The 20,308-nt window shown below is 37.4% G+C and overlaps 1 protein-coding gene across 1 annotated transcript in view; it reads left to right on the top strand.

The window, feature by feature from the left end:
- LOC124556062 (voltage-dependent calcium channel type A subunit alpha-1) overlaps positions 1-20,308 on the top strand; it is a gene marked incomplete at its 3' end in the record, with an annotated part of 507,834 nt that overhangs the window by 175,071 nt on the left and 312,455 nt on the right. The window contains exons 13-14 of the mRNA XM_047130091.1: positions 619-746; positions 7,508-7,730. Coding sequence (XP_046986047.1) covers positions 619-746; positions 7,508-7,730 — 351 coding nt within the window. The remainder of the gene's footprint in view (positions 1-618; positions 747-7,507; positions 7,731-20,308) is intronic.

The raw sequence follows: 20,308 nt of genomic DNA, 5'->3' as shown, positions 1-20,308 counted from the left end.
GACAATCTCAGGGCTGGATAATCTGGCTGGAGATTGTCATAGTCCTCAGAGCATTCAAGCTCAGGATGGTACTAAGTTATGAAGGTGATGCTTTTGTTTTGTTTAGAAGTAACATCTTGGCTTTAAGGAAAAAAAAGGGGGGAAGGAAATTTGTTTCTGAATGAGGCTAGTGGTATAGTTGTGAGAGAGGAATCATGGGAGAATTTGTTATTATAGCTGCTAAGGCATTTGGTATTGGAGCAGTTATGTTTGCTCTGGGTACAGAAGCTATAGGGAAGGAAATGTGTAACATACTTTCATAGTGAAGATATTTTTTGTTGAGGTTTGTGTGCACAGATGTGTGAGTGAGGTCTTAGTGAGGTGGAGATCAACATGTATGATAGTGGTATGGGACTGGAGAAGGATCGGCTGAAGGACGTGGAGATGTTTTACTTCACCACAAGTCCAGACTGCAAATCAATGAAACTGTACAAAGCCAGCATACAGCTTCTGAGTGTTAAGAAAATCAGTACTAGATATAGTGCACAAATTGGGTCCTTTAGAGATGTGTTTATTTTTTTAATTTTTTTCACTGGTAAATCAGTGGACTTTTGGATATTTTATTTTTATTTGTTTCAGATTCTGGATCCGTCATACTGTTAAGACCCAGTGGTTCTACTGGTTTGTTATTGTGTTGGTTTTTCTCAACACTCTTTGTACTGCTGTAGAATATTATGGTCAACCACAATGGCTTACTGATTTCTTATGTAAGTATTTTGATTAAAAAGTTAGCAGAGTCAAAATTTCAGTCTCACATAAATGAAATGCAGTCAATAGGGTAATGCTTAGATTTTTAAAGAAAATCTGTTCCAGTACCCAATTGCATATGCAAATTTATGTAATGGGAGATCATACTTTTTATGTGGATGTCTTCGGGAATACCTGAATGTCATACACTTGCACAGTGATAACGTCATTTGTTACGTGTACTGAAGTAAAATAGAAGATGGAATTTCTTCTATCTAGTGAACTCATTTATGTGGTACCAGACAAGGACGCAAAACCAGATCTTCGCATTGCAGGATCCATTTCTGAAAATAGGGGAAAGGTACTGGCAGATTTGAGGTTCATATTGGTCTGTAAGGACTATTTTAATGGCTCACATAGTATAGCTATGTTGTTGAGAAGGGAGCTCCATGTCCTAATCTGTCAGGCTTACAGTTATGGAGTTATGGTCTGTTAGCAAGTTTCCTATCTGAGCATGCTCTTTTTCAGTCTTGGGGTGTGGGTTTGGAAAGGCTTGCTCATATTTTTCATAAAAATTATCTGTCTGAGACCATATTTACATGGTAAGTTACCAATATCAACAATTTTTTACTTCGTTCATTTGTATCTCATACAGGCAAAATTATATTCATATTGTGTTCAAAATTTGGCGATACAGTAGTGACATTCTCCCATCCGGGTTTCAAGACACAGAGTTTTAATGTTGGTCATGCCATTCTAGTTTGATCTTACTGTAATTTGCTTATAAAGACAAGGTACTTGATTTGATATTAGATTATCAATTTCAGTGTCTATATCAAACCTTAATGTAACTGCTGTTAATTAAGTCTTTATCTTATTGAATCTTTGTGTGTAGGATACAAGAACCTTGAAAATATTCTGCACCTGGAAATAAGTAATCATGTTTTGTATGTGACTAACATGAGAGAATTTTAAAGTATTTCTACTGTAATTCAAAACATACAGAATTTATTCACATGCCAGTCAGATATCAGCATCAGGTGAAATACTTTCCCAGGCCCAGTGTCATGGTAACATTACATCGCCATAAACATGATGCTTAAACACTTTATCCAGTCATCATGATTTAGTTATAGAAAACACATAAAACATAATTCATGATAAAACTACTAGCTGAAATGGATCTTTCCCCCTTAAGGGCCAAGTGGTTTCTTTTTGGACTTATTTACATTTTTTTAAAGATTGAACTTACTCAGTGAAAAAAGGTTAGTGCAAGAAATGCATTTCCTTAAAATATTTGTCAGTTTGCTGCCAAATTTGGCACACATTTTAAATACAGGCAGATAATCATCTGATATACAGTGTGTCATGTGAAATTGAGCTCTCATTTCCAGAAGGTCTGAACATGTAATCACCATTGCTGTTAAGGAGGCATTCAGTGGTGACTAGTGTGAATGTCATTATGTTTCCAATTGTGACAAACCTTTGAATAATCTAAAATGCACTTAAAGCTCAATCATGGAGTGATCACCTAATTATGTATGTTTGAGTAAGGGTCAATTATTCCACCACAGGAGGGTGCCTGTGGATGTCACCATATTGTGTTTCAGACCAGTCTGCAACATGGGAACATGGGATCTGAGATGACATGCACGGAAAATTAATGAATTCTTTTTGTCCTCACCAAACCTTATGAAATGAGGATTGTCTGATCCACAATCATTTCAACCAGATCCACCTGCTTCAATGCCCGCAATCAAAGCAAACGTGGAAACACTTTACATGCACCAGTTCAGTCACAAACTGCACCATTGCTGTGTACTTCATAGAAGGTCTTTTGAGACCATGGTAGTGGTTGTGTCCTTTTATTGACACCAATCCTGAGTCACATCTCTTTGTATTACTGTTGTGAAAGGACAAATAAATCTCTGTTCTGTTTGAGTGTTAAATTTGGCTGTGTGTGTGTTGGGGACTGATATTCTGGTATTGGTCATTTCTAGTATTTATATGAGGGGCACTGACACCGCATGCCATCTATGAAAATACTGTGGTACATGTAGAACATATTGTGTTGTCTTTTAGTAGCAACCTAGTGTTTTACTATCTAGAAAATTTGGATATTTGCGTACAGTTTTGGTACATCAGAATTTGATAGATATACTTCTCTCATCAACTCTGTCACCTCAAATTTGCAAAGTTTTCTATTACTGGTTAATTCCTCCCTCCCTCCCCCCCTCCTTCCCTCCATCCCTCCTGCCTTCCCTCCCCCCCCCCCTCTCTCTCTCTCTCTGTCTCTCTGTCTCTCTCTCTCTCTCTCTCTCTCTCTCTCTCTCTCTCTCTCTCTCTCACACACACACACACACACACACACACACAAACAAATGTATAGGTCAGCTTTTTTCTGGCTTCAACTATTTGTTAACAGCATTCTGTCAGTTTAATTTTCTTTAAGTTCCTAGACAATGAAATCTTGTCTGTTCCACTCACTTTTTCATGTTCAAGATTCTTCTTCCTTTTTGGACACTGATTCTATAAAACAAAAAATTCCAAAAATAACAGTAATTCAAAATGCAATGTGTTGAATGTAATGAAACACAAGACACAGCATTAACACAACATTAAAACACTTATCTAGATAATGTTCAACCTTATATGATGTTTTTAAATGTACAAAATGAATTTGTCAGTATTGTTTGGACTTAAGTGGAACGTCTAAAAAGGAAGGTCAGATGATTCAGTGTCAGTCATGATTGCAGATTTTTCAACTTCCACTGTCAGGTAAAGAACAATAGGGCCTCTAACATAGGTTAGGCATGCTCTACACAAAAGGAGGAGCTACTCAGGCAGCAGAGTACTTACAATGTGCACATGGTATAAGGTGGATCAAACATGTTAAAGTGGCAGAGTGCATCAGAGAAACTTTGGAGAATATCATGAGTAAGTTTCATGATCATACTATTGTAATAGGAGGAAACTTCAACTTATCAGCTATAGTTTGGAAGAGTCATGCAATTTGTTCCAGTGGCAGAAGTCTGCTTTGAGCGGACGGTTAGAGGACTGACTCACGAGGGCAATCCCTTAGTCCTCATAGTAACCAACAAACCAAAACTCCTCAAATATGTTCATATAGAGGATAGCATCAGCGATCATAAGGTTGTGATAACAATGATTATGGGTGTTACAAAGGATGCTAAGAAAGGAAGGAAAATATTTTGCATAAGTAAAAAGTGAGAGGGGAAACAAACTGCAAAACATCTGAGAAGTCTACATCACAGATGTAAGTGAAGCCAAAGCCTAATTGACAAACAGACATTTTAAAAAGCCAAAATGAGCATTAGAAGAGCAATGTGAGAACCATACAATGAATTCAAAAGTAAAATTTTAACAATTCATCTGATGAAAAATGTTAATAATTTTGGTTGCACATAGTAAATGGATCAAAACCATGTACTGACACTCAGTGACCATATTGGCACGAGCATGTAACATGACAGGAGAAGGCCCAAATACTGTATTCAGTCTTCTGAAAGCTGAAAAGGCAGGTATTGAGATAGATAAATTGATCAGTGGTGGAAATATGTCTTGATCAGCTGAGATACCTATGAGATTCTACAGAGATTATGAGAATGAACATGCTCCCATTCTAGCAGCAGTTTACTTAGGTCACTGGACCAGTAGAGGGTATCAGGTGATTGGAAAAAAAGGTACAGGCTGTACTCATTTTCAAGAAGGTTCCTTGGGCAGATGAATTATAGGCTTATATTATTGACATTAATCTGTTGCACAATTATGAAATATGTTCTGTGATAGCACATTATAACTTTTTGGCTAATGAAAATCTCCTCTTTAAAAATCAGCTTATATTCTGTAAACAAAGATCTTGTGAAACTCTGCTTACTCTGTTCATCCAAAGATTCAGAGCACCATAGACAATGGTGCCCCAATTCATGCTGTATTCCTTGAATTCCAAAAGGCATTGCTACAGTTCCACCTAGTCATTTAGTGAACAGAAAAGGAGCTTACCAAGTGCTGGCCCAGATTTGTAACTAGATTCAGGGCATCCCAGCAGATAGAACTCAATATGATGTTCTTAACAGGATGAAATCAACAGATGTAAAGATAATTTCAGGAGTACTCCAAGGTGGTGTTATAGAGCCATTACTGTTTAAAATATATAGATTGTCCATGTTAAACATATAATAATATAAAATGTAATAACTTGAGACATAATGGAGATATTTATTGGTGGTTTGCTTCTACAAGTATGGTAACAAAAATGTTTTCTGTGTTTGTTTTTGGCAGTTGATACCATGTGCGCATGTGAGTAACTGCTCTATTCACCTAAAAATGTGTCAGTAGTCATGTGTACAGTATGGAGTGCTACCATGCCATTTTGCAAACATTGCAAGGATTTTTTGGATCATGAGTTCTCATATTGCTGGACTGGGAGATGTAGTCCATTGATTACCTGGCCACTTTGGGGGCTTATCAAGAATAAAGTGTACCAGACACCAGTTCATGATCTACTAGATCCACCTTGTTGCACCTATGCGGCTATCGCAAATGTTACACCTGCAATGCTGCAAAACTCTTGGAGAAAAGTGGAATACAGATTAGATGTCTGTTGAGCTACAATGGTGCGCATATCAAGTTGTGTTAGGAGCGCAAAAAAATATTTTGAGTCATCATACTTGTGGATGTATACTGTCGATAAATATCTCAATTACTTCTCAAGTTATTACATTTTATGTTATTATATGCTTAACCCTGACACCCAGTACATAAAAGATCTAGTGGAGAATGTCAAAAGCTCCATGATGCTTTTTGCAGATAATACTGTTGTCTGTGATATAAAAGTGTGAGTTCCGTGACATTTTTGCAGATGATGCTGTTGCCTGTAGGGAGGTTGCAATGCTGAAGACTGTAATATAATGCATGAAGGCCTGTAGATGATCCAATGATTGCTGCAGGGATTGGCAGTTGACTGTGAATGTAAATAGATGTAAGGTATTGTTTATAAATAGGCAAACAGATCCATTACTGTTTGAATATGCAATTGTGAAAAGTCACTGGAAGCAGTAACAACTGTTAAATACCTAAAAGTATATGTAGACAGTGACATTGAGTGGAATGACAATGTAAAACTAATTGTAGAAAAAGTAGATGTCGGACTTATGTTCATTGGGAGAAACTTAAGAAATGTAATGTATCCATGAAAAAGAACTGTAATGTATCAATGAAAGAAGTAGCATAGAAAACACGTGTAAGATTGTTTCTTAAGTATTGCTAATCATTCTTTGACTCTTACCAGGTTGAATTAATTGAAGAGATTGAAAAGATCCAACCAAGAACAGCAATTTTCATCATAGATTTCTTTAGTAAGTGTGACAGCAAAATGGAGATGCTCAAAAAACTGCTACAAAAGAGGTGTTATGTATCATGGAGAGGTTTACCATTGAAATTTCGACAATATACATTCCTGGAAGATTTAGATGAAATATTATTTTTTCCCCATATATACATCATAAAATGATCATGATTAAAAACAGAGACATTGAACAGCTTTATTAACATTCTTCCCATGTGCCATTCCCGAATTTCGTGGTTAAAGGGGGAAATGATAGTGGTATCAGAAGTATTCACCACCACACACTAGAAGGTGGCATATAGAGTACAAATGTAGATATGGCTGTAGAATAAATTAAAAAATAAAATTACACAAAACGTGATAGTGGAAATAATAAAAAATAATAATGATAGTTAGGAACTGAGAATGAAGTGAACTGTCAGTACACAGTATGTATAAGATTCCAAAAGATTAGACTTTAGTTATCTCCAGGAATGTAAGTTGTGATGAAGATAACACACATCCTACAATAAGAAGATCATCTGAAGAATGTAGTTGGCCTTATGAGAACATTTGAAGAAATCCTAATTTTTGTACTAAACAACATGTGCCATGACTCAATACTTCCTCATAATACACACTGAGATCAGTATCAGTTCTTCATTACCTCTGGCGGCCTGAGTGGCCGAGCGGTTCTAGGCGCTACAGTCAGGAATCGCGCGACCGCTACGGTCACAGGTCCGAATCCTGCCTCGGGCATGGATATGTGTGATGTCCTTAGGTTAGTTAGGTTTAAGTAGTTCTAAGTTCTAGGGGACTGATGACCTCAGAAGTTAAGTCCCATAGTGCTCAGAGCCATTTTTTTCATTACCTCTTCTTTTTGCATATTTTACACCACTGTGGGCATCTTGCTTTATTGTTGCCCTCAGTTTCACTTTCTTTTGTAGAGCATTTAATATTAAGCATTTTCTCCAATTAGAAAATAACTCTTCACAATGAAAATATTTGGTAGAATTTTTGAAATGTTTTTTAACTACACTAGTCTTTATTGTTGACTGCTTTAATAATGAATTTGCCATTTTGAATATTACTTCCTTGAATATGCATGGACTTTGCTTTAGGAAAATAAGCTTATTTTTTCCTGTAAAAAAATCTTTGATTTAAATAATTGGTAAAGTGGATGGAAATGGTTTTTCAAAATTTTTGTAGGCTATTAGTCACCATAAATTTTTATCTGTGACTTGCCAAAAAGTCTTGTTGTTGATGCCCTAATAGTACATACGATAACTGTGCATATTGTTAAATTTTACTGTGATTTTTGTGGTCCACTTAAAGTTCTCATAATTCCTCTAACTTTCCAACAGCATTACATTTATGTTATATGTATTACATCTACTGAAATTACTAAGAAGTGTATGTATATTCTTTTTTCAGATATTTCTGAATTTGTATTCTTGGGTCTTTTTATGATGGAGATGCTTATCAAGATGTATGCCCTTGGACCTCGAATCTATTTTGAATCTTCATTCAATCGTTTTGACTGTGTAGTGATCAGTGGCTCCATCTTTGAAGTGATATGGTCTGCTGTGAAACAAGGCTCATTTGGTATATCAGTTTTACGAGCCTTGCGCCTTCTAAGGATATTTAAAGTTACAAAGTAAGTGAGAGTGCTTTTTTTGTGTGTGTTTGCTTTTGAGAGTCACTGCATGCGCAGGAATTTGTTCTTTAATCCAGAAAGAAGAAATTTTGAAGCAAGATAGCCTAGAAGGAAATGCTACAAGAATGGAATCTTAATTCAAGAATCTTTTTTTATGGGAGTGCCAACTGTTTTTTTTTTTTATTGCAGTAATTTAACTGTATGTGTATGATGTTGCATTTTATAAAATGTATGATTCTCGTCTCAGTAAAGTAAGTATTTCAGGTGGCATGTAAGTTCATTTCTGAAGTGTCCTATTTGACATTTTTTGATGCAGCTAACAACATACAAGCTACAGAAAGATTGGTATATTTCAGTATTAACTCCATCATCTCCCTGAACACCTCATATTTAAATGACCATTAAACTCAGTATCTTGATGTAACAGTATGGAGAAAAACCGGTGCAACTGTAACAGTGTTGAACTGAATCTTTTAGATGACTAACAAGTTAAATACTTTATTGTTTTCAGGGAATAATGTTTTTTCCAAAACCTCATTTGCTTTCAGTAAATGACAAATCAAATCATTAGATACAGTGATAAGATTTATATTATTTGTATTACTTTTACATAGTTTCAATGATGTTGGTATAATTTACAGCAGTATTTTAATCAAAAATGAATTGAACTGGAAAAAATGCTACTTCATGTTCTTCAGCAATTTATCATAGGAGACTTCTGAAATGAACCTTGCTTGTATCATCTTATATGACTGTCTTCGTCTTATTACTAAGTATAACCATGGAATTATGTTAACTGAGAACATGTCAGTAAACATGGATTTGTAAGCAGAGCACATATAGTTGTAATAGAAGCATTGATAAATTCTGTAATTTCATTATACGCTCCTGCATTATGTATCTTCCTCTGTTGTGAATTAGAAAGTAGACATTTTGGAAACAATTTATTTCAAGAATCAGTAAAATAAGATCATCTGCAGTTTGAGTCTACCGGCCATGTTAAACCTTTTACAAATTTCCTTTTGCCATGGAAATGTTTCCATGGACAGACTGATTTGGCCTAAATGTCATAGATCTTCCAGTTGTTTTGCTGGAATGTTCCAGTACCTTTGCCAGTAATAAGCTGCAGAATGCACAGCAGACATTTATTTATTATTTATAATGAACTGAAATACTGATCATAATTCAGGTACTTGCCAGTCATGACCATTGTTTAATATTGTAATATTGTATACTAACAAAGGTTTTCTTTGTGCATTCTGATTATACTTTATTTGCTCTGCAGCCGGTAAAAATAATGTTTATATGTGATAGACTGATAGTACTTCAGAAGTTTTCATAATTAGACTGATGATGAAAAAATTGCAACACCAAAAATAATTAATGTAATTTCAGGAATACACTTGTCTAGATAACATATTTAAGTGATTAACACTGCAAGATTACCATTAATGCAAAAGTAAGATAAGCTATTGCATATGTGAAATGCTGGTACAGTAATAACTGGTATAACCACTAGAATGTTGAATTCATGCATGCAAATGTGCATGCATTGTGGTGTACAGATGCCAAATGTCAGTTTGTGAGATGGAGTTCCATACCTGTTGCACCTGGTTTGTCGATACAGGGATGCTTAATACTGTTTGTGAATGGCTCTGAAGTTGTATGATGATGTCCTATATGTGCTCGATTGGAGACAGATCTGGTGATCAATTAGGCCAAGGCAACATGCCAACATTTGGTAGAGGCAACATGCCATCACTCAGTAGTGCACGTTGGGTTACAACAGTGGTATGTGGGTGAGTGTTATCCTGTTGGAAAACACCCCCTAGAATGCTGTTCATGAATGGCAGGACAACAGGTTGAATCACCAGATTGAGGTACAGATTTGCAGTCAGAATGCTTGGGATAAGCATGAGAGTGCTCCTGCTGTCATACAAAGTCACACCCCAGACCATAACTCCAGGTGTAGGTCCGCTGTGTTTCACACGGAGACAGGTTGGTTGTGGGCCCTCAACTGGCCTACTTCTAACCAATACACAGCCATCACTGGCACTGAGGTACAACCAGCTTTCATCAGAAAACACAACAGACCTCCATCCTGCCCTTCAGTGAACACTTGCTTGACACCACTGAAGTCGCAGAAGGCAGTGGTTTGAGGTCATTGGAATGCATGCTACAGGGCATCTGGCTCAGAGCTGTCCTTGAAGTAACCAGTTTGTAACAGTTTGTTGTGTCACTGTGGTGCCAAATGCTGCTCAAATTGCTGCTGCAGATGCAGTACGATGCACCAAAGCCATACACCGAACACGATCGTCTTCCCTTGTGGTAGTGCCATATGGCCGTCCGGAGCCCACTCATCTTGTGATCATACATTCTTGTGACCACTGCTGCCAGAAATCATGTGCAGTGGCTGCATTCCTGCCAAGTCTTTCTGCAATATTGCAAAAGGAACATCCAGCTTCTGACAGTCCTATTACACAACCCCATTCAAATTCAGTGAGGTTCTGATAATGGCGTCTTTATCACCTGAAAGGAACTCTTGACTAACACTGCCTCAGCACATCCAATCTCAAAGATAACTGATGCTCATGACTGTTACAGTGGTTATTTAAAGCAAACCTGATTTGCATCCTCATAGTGTCACAACTAGCACCTGTCTTACGTGATTGGTGCAAAATTTGATTTGTCATCATGAGATGGACAAACATGCCTACTAAGTTTTGTTTGTGTCACACAATTCCTTCTTGGTGTTGTAATTTTTTTCCATCACTGTATATTAGTAATATATATTTATTTTATATCATTTACTGCAATGTCTGGCAGATATACTTTATTAGCAGGGAAAAATGGTATTCCATGAATGAGCTGAAATTATATGAATGGCTTCAATTTAAGATACTCTAGGATCACACTTGAATTATTAATAACATAAGGTATTAAAAGTAACATTTCAGAAGTTATCTAGTAAAATCATTGTAAAATAATTGTTTGGTGAACTGTAGGGCATTTTTGTTAAACTGAGCATGGGCCCCTATATATCCTTATTAGGTTACAGTTAGCACTTTATGACATGTTTCATGTCATATCCCTATATTTTCTGTTACCTACAAATTAAGTCATGTATTCTATTTATACACTTTCTATTCTTGTGTATTCAGGCTTAATTTGAATTTTCTTTTGTTGTACGTTACTGCCTCGAATTTGCAAAATAGAGGGAAGGGGGAGGGGGGGGGGGGGAGGTGGTAGACTGTAAGATATGTGCATATTCATTGTTTCAGTGATTCTGCCAAGCCACTCAGTGTACCTTGATGAAGGAAACATTGGTGAGTCTTGTACGTAGAATCCACAAAAATAAAAATACAGTTTAGGAGAAGTGGGAGGATGTTTACAGCGTGTTTGATTTAAAAAGTATAACATCTATTTTACATGTGATTAATCATGGTACACATAACTTCATAAAAATTGGCAATTTTTAATATCCTGTTGAGCACTGTTATGAATGATATGCAGTATATCAGATTTTTAGTCTGTGGTAGGTACAGCTTGAATTGGGAATACTGTACAGGAATGATCCTGTCAGTATTTCAGAGCTATACCAAGTAGTGTCCATTATGCCCTTCACCATACTGCATGAAACTCATTACTCATGTGCATTAACATGTAGTTTGTTTCCTACACAATAGTTGAAACTGAGTTAAGTGTAAGTTAAAAAATGTTCTCCTGATGACAGCTGTGGTAAAACTATTTGCAACCTAAAACTTCACTGTTAGTGATATCAGCTTTTAGCCCAACAATATGGGTGGACTCGGACGTCTGCAGGAAATAATACTGATAATAACATAATGAATAAATTTTGTTACCATTAAACAGAAGGTTAACAGTTATCAGAAGCTGTTATTCGGTGTATGAAACAGTAGCAGTAGTAATGCAGAGATGCACCCTCAGTCCTTGGAGAAGGGTTGAAATGCCCAATGGTGTCAGTACTGTCAGACGTGGTGAAGAACATCTTCCTGTTGCTCCGCATGCTGCAAATTGTCCTTCTTGACCATGAAATGTGTGGAAATTGACACCCCAGGGAAAGGGTGGTTTTGTTGACACCTTCTGTGACACGCCTGTGGCCTTTTCATACTGGTTCTGCATTGCAGTGTGTTTGGAATGTTTTTCTTGGTCATTTATAAGAAAACCACATGATCTCAACACCAGGTTGTGACCTCCATCATAGAGGCTTCAAAAGAAGAGCTGAAATATGGATAGTAGGAGGTTTAACAACATTCTGATCATGTGACACCTGCACAGTCGCATTGGACCTAATTGTGGTGAAATTTGGTGACAGTGACATCGTTAACCCACTTTACACATCGCATGAACTTCTGAGCTACGGCCTTCTTTTTGCAAGTGTTGACACCTTGCTGTCTGAAGCATCATCAAGCCTGAGGGAGATGTCACAGGGTGCCATGCTTTTACGCCATTACAGAGGAAGCTTGTTAGCACCTTTGAGCCAAATTTCAAACTTAACCGTCACAATGGATGGGAATTATGGGGTTTTGAAAAAGTGGTCCTGTAATTCTATTATGAAGTGTAGCATAAGGTGTTAAAGCATAGCTAGGAATATTGTGCAAGCAGAGAGAGAGCAGCATAACAGATGAAAATAAAGTTGAACCACTGCTGATAAACAAAAACTGAAAAAATTTAAAACAAGCATAAAAGAAGTGGTCAGTAAATTCAAAAGCCATAATTTACCTGCTGAGTTGTTGGAAAATCCTAGTAGGTTTCAGTCCTGTGCAGAATAAATCAATTGAACAAAGATGCCTGACCAAAGCTTTTTGTATATGGTGTCACTGAAAGAGGAGATAATAAAAATGAAGTCCAAAATACGTAGGTCTATCAACCAGATTTGCTTCACTGAGGATGATGACAGTGCAGTTCGTAAGGCCACAGGATCTGATGTGATATCTCTTAATTTCCGTACAGTATATGCAGATGAACTGGCTTCACTTTTAGCATGAGTTTACTGTAGGAATGTGGAACAGTGGAGTGTGTTACATGATTGGAAAAAGGTACTGGTTGTGCCAAACTATAATGTTCTCAAGACCAATGCACAAAGCTGTAGACCTTTATCATTGATTTCAATTTGTTTTAGAATTAGCTAACATGTTTTATGCTTGTATATGGCTTTTCTGGATACTGGACAACTACTACATAGGAATGGTGTCAGCAAGTACCAATTGTGTGGAACCCAGCTGGTTCGTTTTTTAAAAATTATATCCAAAAGGCAGTAGATAGCAGAAATAAGTTGATTGATATGTTTCTTTGTACTCTGAAAGCCTTCATTATAGTTCTGCACCATCACCTAGTAATAAAATGTGAATATGGAATATTTGAATACACATGTGATAGATGTGAAGACTCCTGATAAATAGAGATGAATGGGTGTCTGTGTTGTCCTCATTTCATCATCATTCACAAAAGTGGTGAGATTGGACTGAGGAAAGGTTGGGAATTTGTATGGGCACTGATAACCACGCAGTTGAGTGCCCCACACACCAAACATCATCATCCTGATAAATAGTACTCTGTATATTATTCTCAATGCTGGGGTATTGTCAGAAGTACAGGTTACTGTCCAGTGTACATCAAGGTAGTGTGATAGTGCTTCTGCTATATATGTGTATACAATCCAAGATAAAAATTTAAAAAAGAAACGATGCAGCACCAAGGAATTATTCAAATGGGATGGAAATCAGTAGATGTGATGTACATGTACAGAAAAACAAATGATTAAAATTTCAGAAAAATTGGATGATTTAATCGAGAGAAAGAGCCTCACAAACTGTGCAAGTCAATGACACATTGGTCCACCTCTGGCCCTTATGCAGGCAGTTATTCAGCTTGGCACTGATTGACAGAGTTGTTGGCTGTCATCAACATACTTAAGTCCCTCATAAGACCCTGGGTTCTGGATGAACATGAACTCTGGTGAACTTAGTGGCATAAGAAGAAGATGATGAGTCAGAATCAGTAACTGGCTGCTGCTCATCATGGTCACTCGATATCTGAATTACATTTGTGAAAGCACATTGAGCTTCAGAAGCAATCTCAAAAGATTTAGCAATCTTAAAAACTTCACTAAAGCTAGGAATGGATGTTTCTAATGCTTATGCCATGACTTCCCCCCTGGGGGCTAGATGCACAACTAAAACAAAAATCAATGACTTTGCTTAGGAAACCTTACAACTGTGGCAAGTGAAACTCAACTGTCATGTGAGACCCTGCAAGTTAGCCCATGGTATGTGAGACCATCCCTGTTGTTTATGACACTGATTAAACTTCAGCCTAGCTGCTACCAGATATGTCTGGTGACCACAGTATTTTGTTTCTGGTACATGTAATTCATTAAAAGATAAATCACTGAGGTTTGCAAGTGGTGCAATTTCTACACAATTTCATATAAATTACGCCTAGAAGACAGGAGTCGAGCACTTTTCTGCCCATTGGAAATGCCGTAAGTAAGACAGTGCAGTTCAAAATGTCAACGGTATATGTCCCAGCTATGTAAAGCCTCATCAAAGCTGGCAAATGGTGGTAAGGTGTTGCCGTAACCACCAACTTATGTTTTTGTTAATGACACAAGAGCTGCAGGATAGCAGTATGCTATTCTACATCTAATGGGTGTCTGGGAAGCAAGGATGGATTTGAGTTTTGCGCCATTTTGTCATATGGCAGTTGACAGCCATGGTTTTTTCATGTTTGTTATCTGTGATCCTTCGCATTAATAGCCTAATAGCTGTTGTGTGGTGAGCATTGTGTTTGATGTTTATTTTCATTATGAAGCAGATGACAACTGAGCAGTGAATCCAAGTGATAAAAAGTTATTACAAAAACAGTGAAAGTCCCATGACAACCGTTCATGAATTTCTTGTGACACTTGGATCTAATGCTGCTCCAACTGAATCATCAGTTCAGAAGTTGATCCAGAAGTTTGAGACAATGGTTTCTGTTTCAAATGTTAAGAAAACAGGTCAACCACATTCTATTTGAACACAAAAAACATTGCTGTCATGTGTGACAATGTGACAGTTGAAGTTATCATCAAGTTCAGTGCATGAAATTCTTTTGAAAGATCTGGCAATGTATGTGTATGAGATTCAACTTACATACGAGATCATGGATACAGATCATGGAAAGAGATATTGATTTGCTTAATGGGTCTTAGCTCAACAAGCAGAGAATGAGAACTTCACAAAAATAATCATTTTTTCAGGTGAGGTGCACATCCACCTTGGTGGGTACATCAATAAGTAGAACTGCAGAATTTTGGGTAACAAAAATCTGTGAGTGACTTGTGGAAGATGAGATGCATCCACACCTTGTGACTGTGTGGTATGGGTTCTGGGCAGGAGTGATCGTCCCATACTTTTCTGAAAATGATTAGGAAGCTGCCATCACTATGAACAGTGACCATTACCAAAACATGCTTTCTGATTGGTTTTTCCCTGTTATTGGTGGAAACGATGATTTTTAGTTTCAACGAGATGGTGCGACTAGACACACATCCCGTGAAATGATTGCATGGTTGAGTGGAAAATTTCCTCAGAAAATTATCTCTTTCCGTGGCAACCAGGAATGGCCTGTCAGCTTGTGATTTTTTTGTGGGGATTTGTGAAATAAAAAGTGTTCATGAATAAACTACAAACAATATACCAATTGAAGGATGAAATTTAAAAGGGTTATTAATGGCATCCCGCCGGATGTTCTCGAATGCATCATCGAGAACTTCAATGGACACATTGCTCATTGCCGTGCAGCCTTGGGTGGTCATATGGAGGCTATAATTTTTCATACATAAATGGGAGAAGTTACTTAATGTGTTTGTAAAAAAAAAAAAAAAATATCAATACATTTTCAATACATTTTGTATGTTCTGTAGCTCTTTAATATTCGTCCCTACTTCCCAGACGTCCTCTACATACATATTTTGCAAGATGCTGTATAGCATGTTGTCAGAAAGGACCTTGTACCACTGCTGGTCATTTCCTTTTCTGTTGCACTCATCCTTTTCTGTTCCACTCACAAACAGAATGAGGAAAAAATGATTATCTATATGCCCTCTTACAGACCCTATTTTCTGTTATCTTATCTTTGTGGTCTTTATGTGAAACAGACATTGGCAGCAGTAAAATTGTTCTGCAGTTGGCTTCAAATGCCAGTCCTCTAATTTTTCTCAATATTTTTCCCTCCAGGGATTCCCATTTGAGTTCCTGAAACATCTTTTTGATACTTGCATGTTGGTTGAACCTACTGGTAACAAATGTAGCAGCCCAGCTCTGGAGAATTGCTTTAATGTCTTCCTTTAATCTGGTGTGGTGGGGATCCAAAACACTCAAACAGCACTCAAGAATGGGTTGCACTAGTGTTCTAATATGAGGTCTCCTTTACAGATGAACCACCTTTTCTTAAAATTCTCCAAATAAACCAAAGTCGTCCATTGGCCACCCTACTGCAACCCTTACATGCTCATTCCATTTCATATCACTGTGCAATATTACACCTAGATATTTAACCAACATGACTGTGTCAAACAGCTCACTACCAATGCTGTATTCAAACATTATGGGGTTGTTTTTCCTACTCATCTGCATTAACCTATATTTTTTTACATTCATCACACCAACTAGAAATTTTGTCAAAGTCATCTTGTATCCTTCTACAGTCAGTCAATTATGACACCTCAGTTACACCAAAGTATCATCAGCAAATAACTGCAGTTTGCTACTCACCCTGTCTGTTATTCATTTACGTATATAGAGAACAATAGCAGTCCCATCACACTTCTCTGGGGCACTCCTGATGATAACCTTGTTGAACACTCACCATCGAGGACAATGTACTGGGTTCTGAAAACAATGAGGGAGCTGCCATCACTGTGAATAGTGACTGTTACCAAAATGTGCTTTCTGACTGGTTTTTCCCTCTTATTGACAAAAGTGGTGATTTTTAGTTTCAATGAGGTGGTGTGACTTGACACATATCCCGTGAAACGAGAAGTCTTTGAACCACTCACATGTCTGGGAACCTATTTCATATGTTTGTACCTTCATTATTGTATCTGTTGCTGCTGTTCCTTCTTTTGCAGTTTTAGTTGTCTCTGTTGCTGTTTGCAGAATCTATTAACAGATTTGTTTGTGTCTGTTCAATGTGGGAGAGCTGATGATAAAAAAAGTTGTGTGTGTACAATTACAAAATGTATGCTTACATCTTCCTTTTTATTTCCGCAGCTCATAGTTTATGCAGTTTGATTTATAACTGTTTGTCACCAGATAATCTGTTAATGTACCTTCTCCCACCTCCATAGTTCCATATTTTTCCAGTTGTACTGAATGACTACTATGACAAAAAATTACACTGGGACATAGTCTGTTTAGTGTGTGATAGCCTGTCACTTTGTGGCATTTGGATGATCTCATTTTCTAGTCACTTTTGGTGTACAATACCAAAGAGAATGTGCAATTAATTGAATTTACTAATGATGGAAGATTATATATTTTGTAATTCCTTCCTCCACATATTGCATGAGAATTGAAAATTTTGCCATCCATGCATTAAAATTTGTTGTACTGTTATTAGCAGCCACCAAGTTATTGCATCCTTTCACATTTGTAGCCATCAAAGTAGGCAGCTCTGGCTAAAATCTTAATTGATACCTACTGATTTGCTATGAGTTGGTTTAAGTGCTTCATGAATTCATTCATACATCTCAATAAGTAAATGATGTGTTTATATTACTATTGAACATGTTCCATAACCTATTTTATGTGATAAAGGCCACAGTTCATAGTAAACTACAGAAAGCCATTGAGTAAAGCAGAAGTAACATCTGACATTCCCCAAGGCCCTCTGTTGTTCTTGATCAGTATAAACAATTTATGACACAATCAGAGTGGTCCTCATAGATTGCTTGCAGATGATGCTGTCATTTACCTTCTAGTGAAGTAATTAGAAGATCAAAACCAACTGCAAAATGATTTAGACAAGATATCTGTATGATGCGAAAAGTGGCAATTGGCTATAAGCAATAAGTAGTGTGAAGTCATGTACATGAGTAACAAAAGGAACCCATTAAATTTCAGTTCCTCAATAAATCACATAATTTTAAAGGCTGTCAATACAACTAAATACATTGGGATTACAATTACCACAAACTTAAACTGGAATGATCACATAGGTAATGTTTGGGGGAAGGTGAACCAAAGACTGTGTTTTATTGGCAGAACTCTTATAAGACGTGACAGATCTACTAAAGAGAGTAACTACACTACAGTTATCCATCCACTTCTTGAGTATTGATGTCCAGTATGGGATCTTTAGGTCTTTAGATAGTCTGAAGGTGGTTTGATGAAGCCTCTGCCAAGCACTTGCAGAGTAGTCATGTTGATATAGATTTGTAGTTTCATTAATGTATTTGTGAAATTACACAACAATATCACATTTTATTCTCACCAAAGTGATGAGTGGAAGAAGGTGCTGGGTATCAGAGGCCATCACTGAAATGTGAAGAGAATGACCATGACAATGGATATCGTGGTAAGCTGTGGAGCATAACTGTTCAGAGGTAGACATCAAGCAATAACCCTGTTACCAAAATACAGGGTGTTTGAAAAAGAACTCCCTAGTTTTAAGTATAAATTTAATGAGGAAATTAATGAAAAATTTCATCAGTGAGTACATATCATGAAAGAGAATTCCTTCAAGTTTTCTTTAATGTTAGTATATGTCAATGTGGGATCCATTTGTTGCCCTGCACATGTCGAAACGATATTCCACTTCTCGCCACGTATTCACCAACATTTTAGGTGTAACTGTCCCAACTGCCATGACAGTTCTTTTCTGTAAGTGATTGATGTGTCTGATCTTTTCACTGTACACAACATTTTTTTATGTGATCCCAAAAGAAAAAGAGCAGTGGGGCTAAGTCTGGGCTTCATGGTGGCCAAGGTATTGGGCCAGCCCTGCCTATCCACATTCCTGGAAATTGAATGTCAACAGCCGCACGCGCATGGTTACTGTAATAAGGTGGGGTGCCATATTGTTGGAAAAACACAAGCCCCTTTTCCTCCTCAATATCGTCCATTTTGGGAAAGACATACTCTGTCAACAAGTCACAGGAAATGTCTCTGTTTATCATTTTTTCTACAAAAATGAAAGAACCAATCACACGATCTTCCATCAAACTGCACCAGACATTAACTGTGGGAGAGTCACGTTGATACTGAATAACTTCATGTGGATGCTAATCCCCCCCCCTCAAATTCTGCACTATTCCAATGACATGTGGAGTACACATTGTTGCTGAGTTGCTCTGCGCTGCATTGCGTGCACACCTGGACTGAACTGACAGAACAGAGAAAAAAAACAGCACTGGTGCCATCTCAACGTCAAGCAGACCTGCCAACTGCAGGGGAGCCAAACATGGAGCGTTGATGAATCAAATACCACAAACTAGAATTGTGTATGTCATTTTGTGTAGATTCTAGGATACATTAAAACTTGGGAATTCTTTTTCAAACACACTGTATTTTTGGATGAAACTGCTGTTAGCGTGTCATAAAGTGAAATAAGTTATGACTGTGTTTTGGTTAGCCATGAACTTTAAGCTAACAGATGAAATGCGTTACGAAAAAGTTAGTCATATGGTGACACATACTGCTGCAAGTTTGTTGGATAGTAACTCACTCAAAGGCCCTGAAGATGGCTTTGTATAGCTGAAATCTGGATATGTAAGAATAATTAAAAAATCCAATGGCACTGCAACTGATTGCTGTGTTCCTGTCCTTCCTTAATTAAAAGAATGGGAGCAGGCAGGCATTAAGAAGAGCTCTAAAAGGGACAGAATCTGGATGAAGACCACTTGTAAGGGGATGAACAAAATGGAGAGATCAGATGAAGAATGATGTGAGCCAAAGAGAACTACGAGTGTTCAACAGTTGGCAGCATTGGTATGCAGCAGGTACTGGCTTGTTCCGTAGCCTCTTCTCTACAGCTCCAGTTGGTGGGAAGCCTTAACATTGAACGGTTGTGTTGTTACAGTGAAAAAGTATGGAACCCTGTGCAGACAGACAGTCATTGCGATTTAAGCAATGTGCAGTCATTGAATTCTTGACAGCAGAAGGTGTCCCCCCAAAGGAGATCCATCAGAGAATGAAAGCAGTTTATGGTAATTGTGTTGATGTGAGTACTGTGCATCTTCATTCTCATAACACGAGAGGAGTTCCTGGCAAATTTGAAGACTGTGCGCTTTCATTACAGGAGTCAGCATCCGGGGTACCCATCTTGCACAAGTCTTCCAATAGCAAAGCAATAATGTGACCCATACATTCTTGTGAAATGCTGATTGTGCTTCCAATTTCTTTCTGAGTGACATGATGATCATCCTGAATCAATGTGTCAACATTTTGCTTGTGAAACTCAGTGGTTGCTGTCGTAGGACGTCCAACTCTTTGTTTGTCATGCAGGTCAGATGTTCCCACCTCAATATCTTTAAAATTACTCACTCAACGATACACAGTACTCACATCAAC

Source organism: Schistocerca americana, chromosome X (assembly GCF_021461395.2).
Source record: "Schistocerca americana isolate TAMUIC-IGC-003095 chromosome X, iqSchAmer2.1, whole genome shotgun sequence".
In the NCBI taxonomy this organism is placed as follows: Eukaryota; Metazoa; Arthropoda; class Insecta; order Orthoptera; family Acrididae; genus Schistocerca; species Schistocerca americana.
This window is presented reverse-complemented; position numbering and strand designations above follow the sequence as displayed.